The sequence below is a fragment of the Labrus bergylta genome, chromosome 12 (genome assembly GCF_963930695.1).
Source record: "Labrus bergylta chromosome 12, fLabBer1.1, whole genome shotgun sequence".
Lineage (NCBI taxonomy): Eukaryota > Metazoa > Chordata > Actinopteri > Labriformes > Labridae > Labrus > Labrus bergylta.
This window is the reverse complement of record NC_089206.1, coordinates 6,696,770-6,716,737: the sequence shown is the minus strand read 5'-3', so window position 1 is coordinate 6,716,737 and position 19,968 is coordinate 6,696,770. Positions and strand designations below refer to the sequence as shown.

At 39.5% G+C, this 19,968-nt stretch overlaps 2 protein-coding genes across 5 annotated transcripts; one reads left to right on the top strand and one right to left on the bottom strand.

Moving 5' to 3' along the window:
- Positions 1 to 679: 679 nt before the first annotated feature.
- Positions 680 to 7,400, bottom strand: dazap2 (DAZ associated protein 2). The gene is made up of 4 exons (XM_020626103.3): positions 7,241 to 7,400; positions 5,063 to 5,181; positions 4,714 to 4,962; positions 680 to 3,850 (listed from the first exon to the last, which is right to left on the bottom strand). The coding sequence occupies exons 1-4, from the start codon at positions 7,251 to 7,253 to the stop codon at positions 3,722 to 3,724; spliced, it is 510 nt and encodes a 169-aa protein (XP_020481759.1). The 5' UTR covers positions 7,254 to 7,400; the 3' UTR covers positions 680 to 3,721.
- Positions 7,401 to 9,780: 2,380 nt separating this feature from the next.
- Positions 9,781 to 19,880, top strand: pou6f1 (POU class 6 homeobox 1). Of its 4 annotated transcripts, XM_065961626.1 has the most exons (12): positions 9,781 to 10,152; positions 11,365 to 11,457; positions 12,001 to 12,080; positions 12,840 to 13,029; positions 13,175 to 13,311; positions 14,089 to 14,314; positions 14,910 to 15,151; positions 15,263 to 15,391; positions 15,957 to 16,292; positions 16,435 to 16,570; positions 16,666 to 16,831; positions 17,746 to 19,880. In XM_065961626.1, exons 4-12 carry the CDS (start codon positions 12,849 to 12,851, stop codon positions 18,089 to 18,091), a joined length of 1,899 nt encoding a protein of 632 aa, XP_065817698.1. In that variant the 5' UTR covers positions 9,781 to 10,152; positions 11,365 to 11,457; positions 12,001 to 12,080; positions 12,840 to 12,848; the 3' UTR covers positions 18,092 to 19,880. The 4 variants fall into 4 exon arrangements, with proteins under 4 accessions (XP_065817698.1, XP_065817699.1, XP_065817697.1 ...); XM_065961627.1 differs by lacking the exon at positions 12,001 to 12,080 and having other exon boundaries at positions 14,910 to 15,067; XM_065961625.1 differs by lacking the exon at positions 12,001 to 12,080 and having other exon boundaries at positions 16,483 to 16,570.
- Positions 19,881 to 19,968: the final 88 nt, after the last annotated feature.

The following is a 19,968-nucleotide window of genomic DNA, read 5'->3' as shown; positions in this document are numbered from 1 at the left end:
CCACATCCGGTTCAACCACAGAGCTGAACAGACACCCCCTGAAATTATAATGTTAGGCTGCAGCAATCACTTCATACCATTTTGTTTAGATGGAAAAAATTCTAAAAACAGTCAGTGAGCCCTGAAGTCATCCAAACATCATAAAAGTTATTCAGTCATCAGTAATAGGATGAGCTTTATAAGCAGTTTGCCTTTCCAGTCACTACTTTAAACATGACCGTTGACTAAGTTTGAACCGTCTATATTAAGTTATTGTATCATGTATGATGGCTGAATAAAAAATACTCATACATACACACTCTCAAAGAAAACACAATATTCAAAAAGAAGACGCTGAAATAAGAACTACAGTTTTAAAAGAGTTGCTCAAGGACTCAATATTGAAACTCATCATTAGTGAACTACTCAAATCAAACCTGTAGCTCTACTTGTATTCAGTTTTTGTTAAGCTGATTGAGAGAGCTTCATTAGCTGGTAGAATATAATTCACACACCCTCTGATGGTAACCATAGACGCTAAACATCCCGACCCTGGAACAAACTGAAGTTTCAAAGCGTCATTAAGACGTGAGTGATTTCATTGGCGGGCTTTTAGGTTGAAATGCAGCCGTGTTAACAACAATATTTAGGCAACCCTGTGTAATGTGGGTGATTTTTGACAAAAATACAGATCCACAAGTGACTCAATAACGTTTATATCAAAGTAGCTATTGGTTTTTATACAGTATACATATACTAAACTAAGGTGGGGGGGGGGGATGATTTCCGACAAAACGAAATCATTTGTGATGTTGGTTCGATGGCCAAGCAGGTAGAAGCATCCTCTTAAACGATCCAGTAAAAAGTCAGCTACCTTTTTGTTGCAGGTTGGCCAGGAAAAGACAACATGAAAGCTTAAATCACAACATCACAATAACCAAAGAAATACAAGTTCTAAGTGTATGTGGTTACAAGTAAACAAACATGCAAAGTTTCAAATTTCCAAAATAACCTTTATTCTAAACTTACATTTTAAATTTTAAGTTTAGTATAAAAAAGTTAAGTGCACCTAAGTTCTTTTTTTCTCAAAGTACTCCATCTTTGACACTCATCTCCTTTAGTAATCTTAAAAGATAGAACGTGTACCAAAGTCAGTCACATCACTTTAGTACATACATCTATTTTTTTGTGTGTTTTTTTTTACAAAATATTGTAAAGAGAATCCCTGAACTATAAACGTCCATTATCCTTCAACAAAGGGCGATCCATTTGCTGGCTGTGGTTGGCATAGCATCTACTGGTCAGCTGTAGTTTTTTTTTTCTTTTTTTTTTTTTTACAGTACTTCATATTGCTGGGACAAAGCCACCATTATGCTGCTTTACAAACAATCAGAGCAGAGATGGAAATTTAAAAAAAAAAAAAAAAAACATGTTTGAATCATATTTTAGAAGCTTTGATAGCTGTGGCCCCCTTCACCAGGAAATCAATGAGAGTTTGTAGAGATCGTAAATGGAAACCCCCCCCCACTCCTTTGAGCGACATATCAGTCATGTTTTTGTGTTTGAGGTTAACTAACTGGAATGAGTGCGTTTTCACACAGCCGTTCTTTTCCAATAACACTGAAATGGCTCAATGTGGGTTGGCTGTGACACTGTCCGCTCTCAGGTGGCCACAGCTGTTAAAACTCGATATGTGGTGTGTCGGATACCCAGTGAAACATCAACGCTACCAGACACCAAAATGAAGAACATCTACAAATACCTTACTGGTATCTACTCGGACTTCCCAAAGTTCAGATACCATCTTTAAGTATTTGCAAAAAATAACGTATAGACGAAGTAATGATTCAAAAAGAGTGCTTTTTTTTTTGTTGCCTTAAAAAAACAACTATTATGCCGACAGTAATATTCACCTCATTGCAAACAATTTCAGGCTACAGAAAACGACGCGTCTACACTTGATGAATTTAAGAATCGAAAAGTGTTTCAAAAAAAATCTCACAGCTTACTTTAAAAAGTCATGAAAACAGAGCTACTAAAGAAAAATTAAATAAAGAAGTAGCCCGTTGTGTGTGCAACCACTCACATTTGCTTAGCAGTGCATCTCAGATAAAAAAAAAAAAAGATTGAATCAAATGTGTACATAGCAAAAGGTGCAAAAGTATACAACTACTTCAAAGTTGCAAAAAAAAAAAAAAAACCCACATTAAGTGGAAACAACACGTGTACTAACAATCGCAGTCATGCCAAACAGACTGAAGGTTTGTCACCAACACTCTCATAACTGCTTATTGGATGATATGTTTGCTTTTCCATTGTGACCTTTTTTTAAATTTTATTTCATGTTACAACCAAACTCAAGTGCATCAGAGACCAAATCTTTGGTACAACCAGCTCATTGGTTATACAAAGCCGAACTACTCAAGATCACTTCAACATGGAACAGGAATGAAGTTACCAAAGGAATGAAATGGAATATATTTAAGAGAGTATCCTCAAGCTGTGAAAATGGACTTCATACTAATGCTATCACAAAGACGAGCTTTAATTTCTCTACAGCGATTAAATACTTTTAAGTATTTATTAAGTAGGTTTGATGAAAAATAACCTGTGTGGAAAGACAAAGTGAGAACAAAGGAAGGTAGTTTATGAAACGTGTACAATAAAACATTTAGTGTATAAACTCTGGGTATCCGACTTTAAAAAAAAACAAAAAAACAAAATAAAAGCTCAAAATGTTACACCAACCACCCCTTCCCGTTCATCGTACTTTTTGGATTTACTTTTAAATTCTTTCCTTTAAGTTTACTGAAGTTAATTTGCTTTAAATTAGGGCTACCCCCAGTGCTCTTTGGCACTTGACTATGTTCATCTACAAGTTGCCCAACAAGGTACAGTAAACCACTTTAGATATTGCATGAAATCTTTTCTTTAATTGTTTGTTTGAACCGATTTAATTTACAAGTGATTTTAATGTAATGATCTGTCGGATAAGTAAACGTCACCGTGCAAGAATATATCCAGTGGTCTTTTGGATTCTGTGCAAAGGACAAGACAGTTCTAGCTAAACGCATCCAGGATGCTTCTTCTTTTTCTTTTTTTTTGTCGGATAGTTGAGATTTCCATTCTCATACTTGTATTTACACGGAACTATTACACATCTATTAATTTAACTACACTAAAAGTTTCCAAAGAAAGACAAGTGAAGATTTTTTTTTTTCTGCGCTTTAACTGCAACTTTGTAACTGCATTTCACTTACACTATAAAGCAGCTAAACTACAGAATGCAGGTCGGATATTTCAACATTTCATTTACGTAGCTTTACAGGAATACAAGGACATCTCAATGTCGTTTGGGATACATCTGATAAAAGGAGACCTGGTCTCTGGAGAGAAAAAAAATCTGATGCCTGGAAGAGGTTCAATTTGGATTGACCAAAGACTTTAGACCCAATGAAAAGTTTTGGAATGAATTCTACAACATTTAAAAAATTTCATGTGTCCTCTCCCGGCAGTGTCATTCATCATTTGATCTCTAGGTAGGAAGTGGAGTACTGTACCTTTCACAAGGGCGCTAAAATATTACATTCCGTTAGGTGAAATCAGTATTGTGGCATGGCCAAGCAGCCTGAAGAGGGAGGCGTATGGGAGGGGGGGGAGGGGGGGGGAGGGGAGAGGAACTCGGGCATAGTTTGGGACAGGGACACGGTTGAGGCATGAGAGAGGAGTCGAAGACTTGCTGTTACCAGATTGTATAACCTCCACTGGATCCACCCAGAAAGTAGTTGTTCTTGCGCTGTGACATTACAACATTGGCATTCTGCATGGCAGCCAGCTGAGCTGCATTAGGGGGGTGTCCAGGAGGTGGGGGCTAGAGAATGGGAGAGGGGGGGAAAAAAAAGCACAAACACGTATCACCTTTGGATTGGACAAAATGACAACAAAGGCCTGACAGGGATCAAATTGCTTTAAAATAACTATACAGAGATATAGGCTTGTTTTGTCTCGGGCTCTTGTCACAGATATGATGGTGTTTACAGGAGCCAATAACGCAGAATCTAAGATAATTCAAAAACAAACTAAGTTAAACCCATAACTGCTAGCTAGCTTGAGCGTCATGAGGGAGGGACACATAATCTAAGAAAAAACAAACACTGAAAGTAAGATTGGTAAATTCCTTCAGTGCAGGAGGAGTCTTCAATAAAAGTTATCTAGGAAGTGACAAAAACTATTGTATCATTTTACAAGTGGTTTTATACACACACACACACACACACACACACACACACACACACACACACACAGGTTTATAGGGGGCTATCTGGATCTCAAACTAAACATTGGTCAATTTATGAAATTACATGAAAATATGCTAAATAAGAGACGAGATGTGTGAAGGTTGTGTTGGCTGTCTACATGGTCTTTTGTTTTGACGCTTAAAGATTATTTTAGACATAAACAGAATGATGTAAGACCAAAAAACTGGATATGGATTTGCTGTTGAGTAGTACACAAAAGGGGGAAAGTTAACTCTTTTTTAAGCATGTACTGTTTACTTTGTGTTGCCCAGAAGAATGTGGCTATTGTGCTTGTTCATATTGTGGCTACTGTGCTTATTCATTTATCATCATCTCATTGTTAGTTAATTTTAAACGACTGGTATTTGACCTGTTGGAAATAAACACATGACTCAATCACCTAAAAACAAAAGACTTGAAGTAGGTGAATACTCACTGGGATGGAAACACTGGTGCCTGCTGTGAAGCGAGCACCAGCATCAAAGCCGCCCTCCATCATCACTGTTGAACCAGGCGGGTACATGGCTCCCATGGTATAGTAGGCCATGGGGACATTCTGGCCCACGTGCCCAACAGGCATATGTGGCTGCATGGGCATGAACATCTGAGCACCAGGGTAGTGAGAGGACATCTGAGGCAACTGACCAGGCACCTGAGGTGGAAGCACATATCTGGGCTGGTATATCTGCAGACACAGGGAAGAAAAGAGACAGGTTTTAAAAAAAAAAGGGTTATAACAGTGAGGGTCACGTGTGTTATTATAAGGAAAATTATAAAATGATTACCTCAGAATATGCAGGTGGTGTGTCTGTGTAAGGAGGTGCCTGAGGAGACATTTGCATAGCAGGAGGGTATACAGGTGCAGTGCTCTGCTGAGGGTACACAGACTGCTGTGGATATGAACCTGTAAAACAATATTTTACTTTTTAGTCTGAGCATCAACTGACACAGAAAGCTCTGGTTGAGTGAATAACTTTGTTTTCATGGCACATTGTTTTTGTCAGGTGTCATTAGAGAACAACAAGAATTTAAAAGGTCAAACATTTCACTGAAACGACAAAAAAAAAAGTGTGACAAAAGGACAGAACAAAGATGTTACAATTCACTTAGCAGACGTTTTTTTTATCCAAAAGCGACGTACATCACCATTCATACACCGCCACAGTAGCAATGCGGGGTTAAGTGTGTTGCCCAAGGACACATCGGACACGTTGCTCAGCTGGGGGATCGAACTTTAGCACATAACACCTTTGTCTCTGGGGTGAAAGGTGGATTATATTTTCCTGGTTACCTTGACAGGTGGGGCCTTTAAGTTACACTTACGCTGTCATGAATGTAACTTATTTTGCACCTGTATATTTCCACACTTGACTGCTTTTTTATAATAATTCTTTATTTATCTATCATACTATGCACTGGCAGAGCTACTATTTTGTACTGTTATCTATGAGTAACAGCTACTTATGCACATGGACCATCCAAACCACGTTTTTTTATCCTGGCCATGTATTGTGGGCTCATGTTTTTTTTGTATGGGTGGGATATGTATGTATATATGTGTTGTGTGTTTGTATGTATATATGTGTTGTGTTGTGTGTTTGTATGTATGCTGGCTGCTGGATCACCTACATTCCCCTGCTGGGTTGAATAAAGTATATCTTATCTTATCTTATGTGATCTATAACAGTGGTTCCCAAAGTGGGGGTCGGGACCCAAAGGTGGGTCGCCAGCCACCAAGAGGGGGGGGGGGGGGGGGGGGGGGTAGCGAGATGCCTTCCATAAAAAAAATTAAAAGTGCATACATATATATTTTTACCCTTTTTGTAAATATACAAAAAGTAGTCCAATGTCATATAAAACAGAATCATTAAGTGAAACGGAAATGACATTTTTAATTCTTTTAGGCTGTTGTGTTATTTTGTGTTCCTAGTTTTTGGATAGGTTTATTAGTGTGTGTGCGTGGCTGTCGCTACGTTATATACCTAACTAACCACCTTAAAGAACAGTGTGTGGGGGGGGGGGTCCCCAGTTTCTGTCACCCTTATTTTGGGGGTCACGACCTGAAAAGTTTGGGAACCCCTGATCTACAAGATAAGGCCATAAAAATGTACACCCATTAACCCTCTTCTGACATTATGAAACTGCACAACAAAGTTTAACCTGGACCTTCAAAAACTAAGATATAAATAAGAAAATATGCATTTTTTTTTAGAACTACAATGACAACAAAATGTCAGAAACCCCCCCCCCCCACAAAAAATAGTGTAGTTCTTCCCTCCTGTGTGTAAATACTTTGCGTTGTTCTTTGTATTGTTGTCGGACAAAGCAACACTTAAAGGCATTGGCCTCGGGCTATGGGAACGAGTAGTGATGAACATATGTTTGCATTTGTCTCACAAATCCACCACTAGAAAAAGATTAATCGATAATATAAACATTATTTATTATTATAAGACCGCATCAACGTCAGATGTGGGAATTAAAAAAAAAAAAAAAAAAAAAAAAAAGGGAGCATATGTCAGTCAAAAAATTATACAATGTCCATTTAATCCTGCTTTTTTTTAAATAGTATAAATAAATACATAAAATTTGATTATTGCAAAAATGATTGACACAGATTTAAGATCCCGACGATTGGAGACCAAAACAGTAAATCCACGTTAGCTTCGCCTTGAAATGCTAACTAACAATAGATATGTGACACCTGGTCGCTGATGCTCGGTGATATAAAGGTGACAGCAGATTTCAGGCGTTCACAATTAACAGCTGCAGTATTTTTTATTATTAACATTCACGCCGAAGCTCAACGTGTACGTTATTTAGACAAAGTCCGCTTATTGTCAGGTACGTAGCTGAGGTCCGTTTTAAATGGCCACAGCGAACAGACCTTCATTTCTTCGCGTAACATCGGCGTCGTGTAGCGAACAGCTGACTAATAACCGAAAAGGGTGCCGGAGAAATACCTTTGTTGTTCATTGTTCTTGGATGATCTGAAGACGGGGGGGGGGAGATTCGGAGAATTAGACGGAGCTCTTGGTTTCTTGTCACGGCCTTGTAACGGGTTACGGCTTCACGATCATTCACTTCCTTGTTTTTTAGCTTCTTGTTGTTGTGGAAGTGGTGACGTCAGTCGTTGTCTAGCTGCCGTTCGACGCAGCGCCCCCTACAGGTGAGAAACCGGCAGGAGGAGGAGGAGGAGGGGTGGGGGGGGGGGGGGGGGGGGGTTCAAGAGTGAATGAAGGTGAACAGTGGCCTCTTTTAAAGACAAATGTGTTGTATCTGGCATGTAGATCAGGGATGGGCAACTTTGGTCACAGCAAGGAGCCACATTCATTTCATTCTCACTGCCAGAGGGGCCAAATTGTAGAATACAAAAACGATTCCAGTCACTTATGTCTCAAATTTAACTCAACATATACCAGTGAGCAAATATTATTATGGACATATTTCTGGTTTTCATGATTTCATGGCAGATTTTGTCACGTTTTCTTCATGTTTCCAATTAATTGATGTGTAAAAATTGACTTGAGGGCCAAATTGAGGGTTGATGGGGGCCGCCAGTTGCCCACCCCTGATGTAGATAATCCTAATTTATACTAAATATCCAAGGAGCGAGAGGAAGATGCATTTAATATAAGCCCACCTGCTGGAATTCAAACATGGCTCGACAGTGAGTTGTGCAGACAGGCGGACAAATAGGCTAACAATATTGCCTTAGAGTAGCCTATTATTAATATCAACATACTGAGGGAAAAATCGCAAGTAAAGTAACAAACGAATATTGAAATAAACAACACAAAGTACCAACATTAAAATAATAAACAAACAGGATGATTGAAAACAACTTAATTAGAAAATGAACAACAACTGTAACATGTTTTAATAATACCCCACCGATATGAAAAATCAAGACAATACAAGAATGATAATATGGACATTTAATGTGCAGTCTCCCAGTTCTGTATGACCTAGCCCAGGGATTGGGGCAACTTTGGTCACAGCAAGGAGCTACATTCATTTAATTCTCACTGCCAGGGGGCCAAATTGTAGAATACAAAAAAACGACTACAGTCAATTATGTCTCAAATTTAACTCAACATATACCAGTGAGCAAATATTATTATGGACATATTTCTGGTTTTCATGATTTCATGGCAGATTTTGTCACGTTTTCTTCATGTTTCCAATTAATTGATGTGTAAAAATTGACCTGAGGGCCAAATTGAGGGTTGATGAGGGCCGCCAGTTGCCCACCCCTGATGTAGATAATCTTAATCTTGTAGCCTGTCTGTTTCTCAGGCCTTTATTATATCAGACATTTTGACACTGCAGACAGTAGACACACAGGTGTGACCAATTACATCAATATGCTTTTTTTATCTTGAAGTCTTCGAAAAACAAAACTTAGGCTAACATAAAGAAAAAAAGCAATTGAGATATGAGGCAGTCTTGGCCTTTTTTGTTAATTAAAACAATAAAAAAATCCCCATGCCTTTTCATGTGGACATTTGAACCTGTCTTAGAAAAGCACAAATGGTACATAATAAGTTCCTGGTGCTGTACGAGCTGAACCGCAGCCATGGTAACACCTGTGCTTTATTCAAAAGACAAATGTTTATTTAAATTAATTCATGACTTGTATACGTTTGATACACTCCTTCATCCATTTCCATTCCTGTTTGCTCTCACTTGTTAGGCTACTTAATTGTGGTAAAAGCAAATAGAATACAAACTATGGTCACTGGGCCCAGATGGCCTCAACGTGCCTCTGCCAGAAATAAATCTTCATCACTGGCTGAAAAGTTGACGATGCTCATTTCCTTTGTACACTACGTCTATGAAAACATATTCAATTAAAAATACATAGCTGAAACTGGAGTATCGCTTATATGTTGCAAACATATTTAATTAAAAATACATAGCTGAAACTGGAGTATCGCTTATATGTTGCAGGATATGAATATGTTATTCATTATAGGCCTGTGACAAGATTGCAATTTAAATAAACAAATGATTTTTATAACATCCTTTTTCAGTTTACAAATTTGAACAAAACTAAGTCTGTTGTTGTTTTTCTTAAATTAAACACCAATCTCAGCAGGGTTGACCCTCTACTACACAGTTAAATGGTAACATATGAAGAGGTTAAGGCTTAGGGAGATATCTTTTGGCGCTTTCAACACAATAAAAAAATATTTTTTATGGGCCTTTTTATTCAAATACATAGACAGGCATGAATAGTATTTAAAACATAGTTATTGCACTACGTTTTGGACAATCCCCTCAGGTTACTTTCAAAATTTCACAACTTCTGTAGAGGTGAACAGCTTTATTGTTGCTCAAAAATGTTTTCAGTGAGCAAGTGCTGTTTCAGTCCACTGTTCATGCTGCAGCCCAGCAAAGTGATTTTGCTTTCTATTTCACCGTGTCAGTGTTCCCCCCCCCCCCCCTCTCTGCTGTGCCTTTATGTGAGGTACGTCCCCTTTAAGAGAGCCATGGCACCTCTCAAGTCGAGGCAGACATTTTTCAATGCAAGATTTTTTTCTTGCATAAATTATGTTCATGACGTAGTGCCCAAAGGCCAATTTTGTGGCAAATTTGTCCGACTTTACAGCTCAAACAGGATTTTGTGAGTCACCTCAAGGATTTTTGATTGCCCGAAACTGTTGCAGAAAGGGCATCGTCATTAAATATTAAGAGAGAGGAGATCCTAACATTGCAACCCTCCTTATCAATGCAAATACCTCTTTTGTGTGCAGTCACAGCGCCTGTCTGGGAGCTGAGATGAATTTTTAATTATGTGTGACCGAAACAAACTGTGACAAGGACCTTTTAAAGAGCGAGGGATTACAGAAAATAAGCTGCATTTAACGCGGTAAGTTGTTCATAATAACCGGAGTCTATTCGCGGCTGCTCGTCGCGCAGAGCAGCGAAATGGCGAGAGGAAATGAGTTTTGGTTAATATGCAATGTTCGTAATTAGCATAATTTATATATTTATGATAAAGAGAGGGAAATACATAATATTCGGTCTCTTGGCACGGGTCGAGATGATTTCTGTCGCCTGGAGTTTGGTGGGTAGCGCTTGTCTCCAAAAGTGGCCGACGCGACGAGACTTTTATTGGGCAGGATGGGGGTGGGGAGCCCACCAACACCCGCTGAAGTTTTGACAGATCCTCATTTCTAACGGGGCATTTGTAGCAGTAAATGCAGCAGCTGCAATCTTCGCTCGATCTCTTGTGTGATTTTCAAAGCACTCCGTGTCCACGATCGGCGTGTTTTCACCACGTTTTTCTGCAGCCAAAGTACAACACAGTGTGGCCTGTTTATGCAGGCCCCTCCAAATAGTCTGGTCCTGCAATGACAGAAATAGCTATGAATAAAAACAAAACAAAAAGAAAAAAACAGTCCTCTGCATGTGGGTCTGTCGTAACCAGTATTAAGCCCCTTAAGTGCAGATACTAAAGGCTCACCAGCAAAACTTAACACGTGTTTATATCTGAAGTGGCTTGAAAATAAAAGAATGAGAGTCAGATACGAAATCAGTGAATTCAATTAAAAATGCTCGAGTGATATGGATGTACTAGAAACAGCATGCTGCCCTCAAGTGATAAAGATATTTAAACGAAAACACAAACAACAAAACAAACAAATACCAACACAAAGAAAAAAAGTTACATTTCATTCTTCTGTGTGTGTGTTTATATATGTTGTGTTTGTAAGTGTGTCTGTATGTTGGAGTGTGTGTTAACTGTCTGTGTGTTTAAAGATTTTATTGTCTTCTTTTTTTTGTATGTTTGCTCATTTGTTTATTTAATGGTATGATTTTTGTAATTTGTTTTATCAGTGTGTGTTTGTGCGATGTTTTTGTGTGTATGTGTGTGATCTCTGCTGTCATGAGGTCATGAATCAAGGTGGTACATTTGACCGCTATCATCTCAAGATTTTGACTTTTCTCCGAGTACAAGACAGTTTCTCTGTGTCTGTTTTGTGCACATCCATTTATTTTTATTTTTTTTAGTAAAGTATTAACTTTGTAGAGCCTGAACCTCCTGCTTGTTTTGAGTTTGATTTGTTTGTTTACAAAGGATGCCTGGAGAACGCTGACCGCGGTGGTGCATCAAGCCATGAACTCCCAGGATCTCCCTGCCAAAGATGCCCCACTTACTGTCAACGAGCAGGTAACACTCACCTGTCTGTCGAAGTGAAGTGAACGTCTTCCTCTTCCCTCTAAAACCACACTGTGCTCAACCAAAACCCTTTAATACCTTCTGATGTCTTCAAGCTTTTTTTTTTTTTTTTTGCTTCTATCACCTTCCATTTGCAAACATACCATTTCATAATGGATTAATTAGCTTCTACATCGATGCTTTCGTGAGATCAGGAGCCACTTTTTGGTTGTTTGCTCATACAGTAATACCTGCTGCCCTATGCTTGTGAAGTTTACCAACTTAAACTCTTTGCTTAACAATGGATTGTGTTTTTTCTCTCTCTCCAGTTAACACTTTGTTTAGACACACAGTAGTCAGCAAACAAAAGCTCTTGATGGATGTACTGAAGGGAGCGTTAAGAAAGCATTGCTTGAGCTGCTTGTTGGCTGATGCTCTTATCATTGCTTTAGTTTAGTCATGCTCTTTTCCATTTGTGCCTCTTTCTTTTTGGTGTGTTTTTTTTTTTTGGGTCATTGTGTCCTAACATGTGCTTGGCTTCTCTGTTCTCCTTAGCCATTCACTGTCTGACTGCAGAAGTCTTTTTACAGCCATTTAAATCCTGCACTTTGAAATTGCCTGCCAAAGACAACCAGGTATGCATCCTCCTCTCTCTTCCTGCAGTGTCTCCTGAGCCCGACCGATATCGTTTGGTTTTCACTGATACCGATGAGGAGTTTAGAGGGGAAAGAGTCACTGATCAATGTGGTAGTAGCAGCTGTTAAATATTTTAGAGCTAACGATGGATAAAGACCTTTCCTACAACTCTGCATTCATGTTTGTACGCAGAGTAACAGGAGGCTGCTTTGTTAAACAAGTGGTCGTTTTTAAAGTCAGTACATTCAAGTTAATTCATTCTTACAGTGTCATTTCATTCTAGTGCTGACCCCTTGCTGCTCAGCTCGGCTATATGAGCCAACCGTATGTTTATTTATCATAAAAAGTTTTCATATCTAGGCATATTGGGAAATACTGCATACAGGACGATACCGGTGTATCTGCATTAAACCAGATATATCGGTTGGGCTCTAGTTGTCTCTCTGCACCTCGTCCTCCTGCTCAGGTTGTCTCCCTGCCTCTCCTTTAGGTCTTCATTATGCATACCATGAATCATCAATTAGGGTGAAATGAGATTTACTACATGTATTAAAAGAGAAGTGATAAAATACTTTGAGTAAGTTATTGGCTGGACTGGTGCTAGATTGAGTAAGACTTAAAATGTAGTGATTTATTTCCATATATAATTGTTTCACAAACTTATCACACAGTGTACGACTGAGCCATGAAGAAAGATTAGAGTAGGCAGCTCGTTTTGGAATTCAATCACCAAAGCTTTGCTGTTATTTGCCGTGCAGGTCATTGTGATGTCCGGCCATGAGACTATTCGTGTGCTAGAGGTTGAGGTTGATGCGTCTCAGCCGCCATTACTACCTGATGGAAAGAGTGAAAGCAAAGCGGAGGAGGGAGCGGCTCAGCTTGCAGAGCAGCCTGAAGTTGGCAGCAGACAGAGCAGCTCCGCTGTGCCCCAGAGCACTGTGGGAGGAGGTAAATCATTCAAGACGTATGACAGATAGTAGAGGACCTATTATCCATTCACACATGACACCTTAGCAATGAAATGTTAATAGCAGCTGTTTAAAAAAAACACTTTAAATGTCAGTGAGAACTAACCCTGGATGTGCTCCTGCAGTGCTGGCTGAGCATCAGGCGGTGTCTGTAGAGGCTTCATCTGCTGCTGTCCAAACGCTGACTCCTGCTGTCCCCGTCAGTGTTTCCCTGGCGCAGCCACACGCCACCGTGCCCATCACTGTACAAGGATGTCCACAAGTACGACAGCATGCACTCACTGAGCACACTGTACATATTCACCTTAAATCTTTAGAGAAGGAAAGCAGTAATACACGTATCGGTTTGTCTCATTTGTTTTTTCCTAACCATGAACAGAACTCAACAAAAGCTTGATGTGCATTGGCATTAATGAGGGAGGACATTTATGTAACTGTAACGTTTTCTGGGGATGCAAGAATGGGAGGACCTTGTTTGCTCACATCATTTATTTTTACAATATTAATCTACCAGATGGATTAATGTTACTTTTGTCACCAACAAGCCACTGTGTGTGATTTACTGAAGTCGCTGACTGAGGCGATTGTCTCTAATGCGCTGTGAATGTGAATAATGGCACGGCTTTGACATCTGAATACAGAGCCTGAGGCTGTAGAAATTGTAAGCCCATCATTTCGCTTCATTTCTTTTATTTCATTCTGTTTGAGCAGTAGGCATACTGAGTGGAGACATCCTTTCTTTTCACTTAGGCCCATACAAAGAATGAAAATGTGCAGGAGGAAGAAACTGCACTATACCACTGCAGCAACAAAACAAAACAAAAAACAGTCCCATTGTCACAGACCCTTAAAAGTTGAGAGCGGAAAGATACCAGATAGAGTATGGATATCATATACTATTTAGTTCAGTTATGTTGCCCATGTAAAACCAGCAGAATACCAGTCAAATCAATACATTTGAAGTGAATAACATCGAGGGAAAACTTCTCCTCATGCCATTCTTAATGGGTAATTCATATCTTTGGTTTTACAACTTAAGGTGCTGACCCAGGAAAGTCTGGCCTCTCTGATGACTGGAATGATGGCTCAGACTGGATCTCTGGGGCAGCCCCTGCTCATCCCCTTCAGTATGGCGGGCTCCATCGGTGGCCAGGGTGGTCTTGCTGTTCTCACCTTGCCGACCACTAACGTAGCCACTCTGCCTGGACTCACTGCAGCTAACCAGGCTGGAAACCTCCTCAAACTGCCCTTCGCTGGCCTCCAAGGTATACCACTAACTTTTTTGTTTGTTTGTGCTTCTTATTTAGCTTCTCATATCCAGGTGTTGGCTACATCGCAGCTGACACCTGACTTTGAGGCAGCTACTGAAACTTACCTCGTATGATGAAAATGACATCATTGGATTAGCGAGGCTTGGAGTGTGATTGTTCGGAATGACAAAGTCAGGTGGTTGATATTTTCACCAAGTTTAACCGTATGGGACAACGAGGCCTAGTGTGATGAAAGTAAAACACTTTGATACAGTAACTCACGTCCTCAGGTTTCATTGTTTACACTTTGATGCTAGTCATCAACAACCTATATTTTCATATGTTCAACACTTTGGTTTCTGTATGAATACCCTGATAAACTATTTATATTCTGATCTTATTTCGCGAGTTTGTGAGGTTGAAATAATGAGCAGGCTTATCTACCGCCCTAACATTGGCATCATGCGCCTGTTAGCACATTTGTTGACATAAGCATTTGACAGCTGTTAGAATCTAGAGTCTGCATCATCATGTGTACTGTATTTATTCTGTTTCCTCATGATGAAGCACACAATGTGAACAACCTTCCTACCCTTTACTCTTTACACAGCTGCAACAGTCCTGAACTCTGTCCAGCCCCAGCTGCACACAAACGCACAGACAATGTTCCAGCATCAAGCGGCATCCATTCAGCCGTTTCAGGCCGCTGTGCAGCAGGTGACGTCTCAGCCAACGCAGGTGACCAATGCACAGGTCACTGCTGCTCAGGTAGCGGCTGCCACTACCGTTTCTCAGTCCAACATTTCAGTAGCAGCACTCCAGACTGCAGGACTGTCCATCAATCCTGCCATTGTAAGAATGCTGCTGCAGAGATTTGTGATTTTTCATATATCAGCACTTGTGCACGTAGATATGTGATTTTAAATGCTATGCTGTTTGTACCTGCTGTGTTCATCTTCTCAGATCAACGCTGCTTCCCTTGGCGCTCAGCCCCAGTTCCTCAGCTCCCTCACCTCCGCTCCCATCCTGACCAGTGCCATGTCCAACATGGCCGGCATCACCAGCCAGATCATCACAAATGCACAGGGACAAGTAGGTTCCATACATAAATACTGCTGCTGAGTTTACCTGGTTTAATTTATCTAATTGCTTTGTTCTATATTGTCCTACACTATAATATGTTTTTGAGTTTGGATTGTACAATGTTGTAAACAGGGGAATTTGGAAGGAAAGATAATAACACATTGCCTTTTTTATTAGCGTGTCATTTCCCAATAGAAGTCATTTGATTGCAAAGAATACAAACCTGATTGAACAACTAAATGAGAAATGTTTAGAAGTAGAATCACTTTTACCCACAGCACAATCACAATGTTATTGTGTTGTGTTTCTGTGTTGGAAATAAAAGCCCCGGCCTCCAGTTAACATCACTCAGCAGCGCTGTTTCAAGTCAGCGGAGCGTGTGAAAAACTGATATGTCCTCTCAAATAGTTTCATTACTCAATCTTATGATTATTGCAGCTCATTAGAGTTAGTCTGCAAATGAAAGCAATTGTGAACGTCTTACTCAGAAGCAGAAACACTGTAGGAACGACTGGTAGCTGAGTGTTCTGTAAGTGTCTAATCCATTTCACTAAACTTCAAACAACACTTCCAGGTCATAGGAACCCTCCCTCTGCTGGTGAACCCTGCATCTCTAGCAGGAGGGGCTGCAACCTCCACCCTCCAGGGACTCCAGGGACTCCAGGGACTCCAGGGACTCCAGGGACTTCAGGGTCTCCAAGGTCTCCAAGGTCTCCAGGGTCTTCAGGGATTTCAGGGTCTCCAGGGTCTCCAGGGTCTCCAGGTCCAGACTCTCACCCCACAGCTGCTTCTCAACACCCAGGGCCAGATCATCGCCACAGTGGGGAACGGACCTGCAGCAGTGGTAACTTCTGCTGCAGTTCTGCCCAAAGCCGCTGCTCCTCCAACATTTTCCAAGCAGAGTGCACAGGTAGACGACTAAAAAAAAAAAAGGGCCTAATCTTTGTTCATTATGAAGGCCAGAAAGGAGAAAAAAATAGTGAATATAAACAGAAAGATAAATATTTTCTTTACATAGTTACATCTGAGAATATGTATTTGTTTGTTACCAGGTGTCGGCAACCACTGTCACTCAGTCACCGGTTGTTATCGCTCCACAGCCGTCTGTACTGAAGACGTCCACCACGCTCTCCTCCGCAGTGCCCATCACCTGTGGAGACCTCGCCAAAGTGGGCCAGCTCGTCAGCAGTATGTACACCTGCATCTTCCATCCAAACATAGATCAGCTTTATGTAGGTAGATATTTTTAACCAGATTCTCCCCCCCCCCCTCCCCTCCTGTAGAACCCCAGCAAGTGAGCAGCGAGGAAGGCATTAATCTGGAGGAAATTCGAGAGTTTGCCAAGAATTTCAAGATCCGTCGGCTGTCCTTGGGGCTTACGCAGACACAAGTGGGGCAGGCTCTGACTGCAACTGAGGGTCCGGCCTACAGCCAGTCTGCCATTTGCAGGTAATTCACTCCCGGGTTCATGTTTCTATTCAGAGTAAAGCTTAAACCAGAACCAGAAATGTTAATTAAAAAATAAGAATTTCATATTAAAGGTAATCAGGGATTCATCAACAACACAGTGCAGACACGCAATCAATATGTGCATACAGGTATGTCAATCGCATTCACACAAATTATAATTCTGATTCAATTTGAGGTTACATTTTGTAAAGGCACAAATACAAATGATTTCTTCTCATGACTTTGAGCTTTTCAAATCTAAGAGAAGTAGATATAGAAAACGAATATAAATATGACTATGTAAAGGCAGCTTAATTATAGCAATTGTAAAAAATGTTGTTTTTTTTTTGCTGCTGTTGACATAATAAGAAGGACGTTTGTCAGACCAAATGTTGAGAATTGAGAATTCCTTAATACATTAATGTCCATTAACTACATGTATGTAGCTATCGTTAGCAGCCTTTTTAGCATAGCTTAGAAAAAAAGATCTCAAATTGCCTTTTGTTCCTGTGATACAGAGCCCAGGCTCGCTGTTTCCACTTGTTTCCTGTCTTTTTGCTAACCTGTGCTTAGCTAACTGGTTATTGGCTGCCATATCAAAGTCTTACTATTTCACTGAATTAACAGACATGGAATACGTTTGAGAAAAACTGTATCATGTCTGTAAGTAGGAATTGTGGAAAAGTGGAGTTTCAATATGAGCAGTAATGGATTTATTTTTTTATGGAGATATGTGAGTATATGAAAACACTGAAACATATTCGATAGGTCGGTTCAAGTTTGAAAGGATGAGCACCTGAAATACACCAGATCAAAGTTACAGTCCTAAACAAACGGGTCTATGTTTATTCATAGGGATGTCATTGTGTGCTCTCATTATATGGTTCAAAGTAAACTTTCATCTGTTGCTGCAGGTTTGAAAAGCTGGATATCACTCCAAAGAGTGCTCAGAAGTTGAAGCCAGTGTTGGAAAAGTGGCTGGCTGAGGCGGAGCACTGGAACCAGAAAGGCCAGCAGAATCTGATGGAGTTTGTTGGCGGCGAACCATCCAAAAAACGAAAGCGGCGCACTAGTTTCACCCCGCAGGCAATAGAAGTCCTAAACTCGTACTTTGAGAAGAACGCATTGCCAACAGGCCAGGAGATTACAGAAATAGCAAGAGAGCTGAACTATGACCGGGAGGTTGTGCGAGTTTGGTTCTGCAACCGGCGACAGACACTGAAAAACACAAGCAAGATCAACGTCTTCCAGGTTCAGTAGGGATCGCATCCTGGGAGGTTTGGCCACTGATCATTTCTGTCGTTTGGGGAAGTTGAACATTTGATACAACAGCACAAATTCAGAATGTGTTGTAAATAAAAGCCTAACCACAAAGATATTAACTTTATATGAAAATGAAGGTGAATAAGAATATGTATGTGTTATGAAAGAGAACTAAAAAAAGTTGTATTTTAAGGATGTAAATGTGTATAAAAGTTATGTACTGAGTCAAAGTGCATGGTCCTCTAATCAAATACAGTGATAACATGTGATACCTAAAAACATTTGACTTTTATACAAGTGGTTTTATAGGATATTTCTCTCAGCTGAGTGGCATTTCTTTGAGTCACATTGATCTTAGTCACCAAATTGGCATTTTGGAACAATGGCTGATGTTTGAATAATGTGCTTTTGCCAGCATTGGTGTTTTTAGCTCCTCGTTTATTTTGTATTCATGTCGTTTTGTACTGCCAGAGCTGCTTTGCAAACACATTCAAGATTCTGTCAGGCATAATAATCTGTAGACTGAAATAAGCCTTTAACCTTGTTTTTATCAGGACTATTTGCCTGAGGAACGTCAGAATTATTTGACTTTCTTTTGACTTACTTTAACAGATTTTGGGACAATCAGTGTTTTGATTTTTCTTAATCGTGATCACAAAGACGAGCTTGTTTGGTTTTGATGCTCTTATTATTCATGTGCTAATTTCTACAATGCCACAAACTGTAAACTTATTTTTGAGTGCTTTTATAACGTTAGTTTTTATTTGTGAGATTCTGATCTTGCAGATACATGTACTGTATTTGGGAATGACAGATATCAATGTGCTTATTATACTCTGAGAGTATCTTTAAAGTGTTGTTTTTTTAGTGCTGTGACTGCTCCCTTAATGACAATGTTACTGGTGGCAATACTGTCTCTTATTGTCTATAATCCCTACACTCTTTATATACTTTTACTCAGCATCAAATTCATTCACTGAATTTGTCAAAGAGATTAACTGCAGCCATTGGAGGGGTTCTGTGGTCGATGATTTGTAATGATGTGTTATGATTATATGTAAGGAGTTTCAATCTGAATGAGTTAAAGGAGTGCTTGCATGTGCAGTATTAAGGTTATTTCTATAAGAAAAATATTACAACGGTTTATTTTATCTTTGCAAATGCTTCCAGTGGTTCTTTGCACTTTAGTGAGCAGAGACAAGAAAAGGGAAACAAGTCGTCCACGTTCGGTCGATGGTTGTTGTTTTTTTATGTGAGTAATTAATTTCTGTACTATAATAATTTTAAATAACAAGCAGCTTTGCTAATGGAAGCAGTAATGGCAAAAATGCAATAATTTTGCAATCAACTTGAAAAGCAACTCCCAACAATAATAACAAAGTGGCTTTTATGCAGATGATGAGAAGTATATTACTACAAATTAGATATTCACTCTTATTTACATTGATCACATTATTTGAGTCTGTAATTTAAAAGGGGCATATTATTATGGTCCACTTAATACATGACTTTTAATAACTGTAGATCTATGTCGCAGTGGACATGCAGTAAACCTAACCTTAGAAATAAGTTGCTTTAAGTTGTGGGATGACAATATATTGTATTTTTAATATAATAAGTAATGCATAGAAAAAAATAAGAGCTGAATTATGATAGCAAGATAAGATATGATTTGTCAGCAAAGCACATGATAAGGTCTGGTATTTGCCACAAAAGGGAAAAATTAAAGTTTGGTGCTCTGTCATTTTTTTTTTTTTTGTCAGATAAATAAAATAAACCTTGTCTATTCTAATGACTCCTCATTGTTCACTGTTCATATTTAGTGATAACTTCCCTTCTTATCACATCGAGATAAGGTTTTTTTTTCTCCTCAA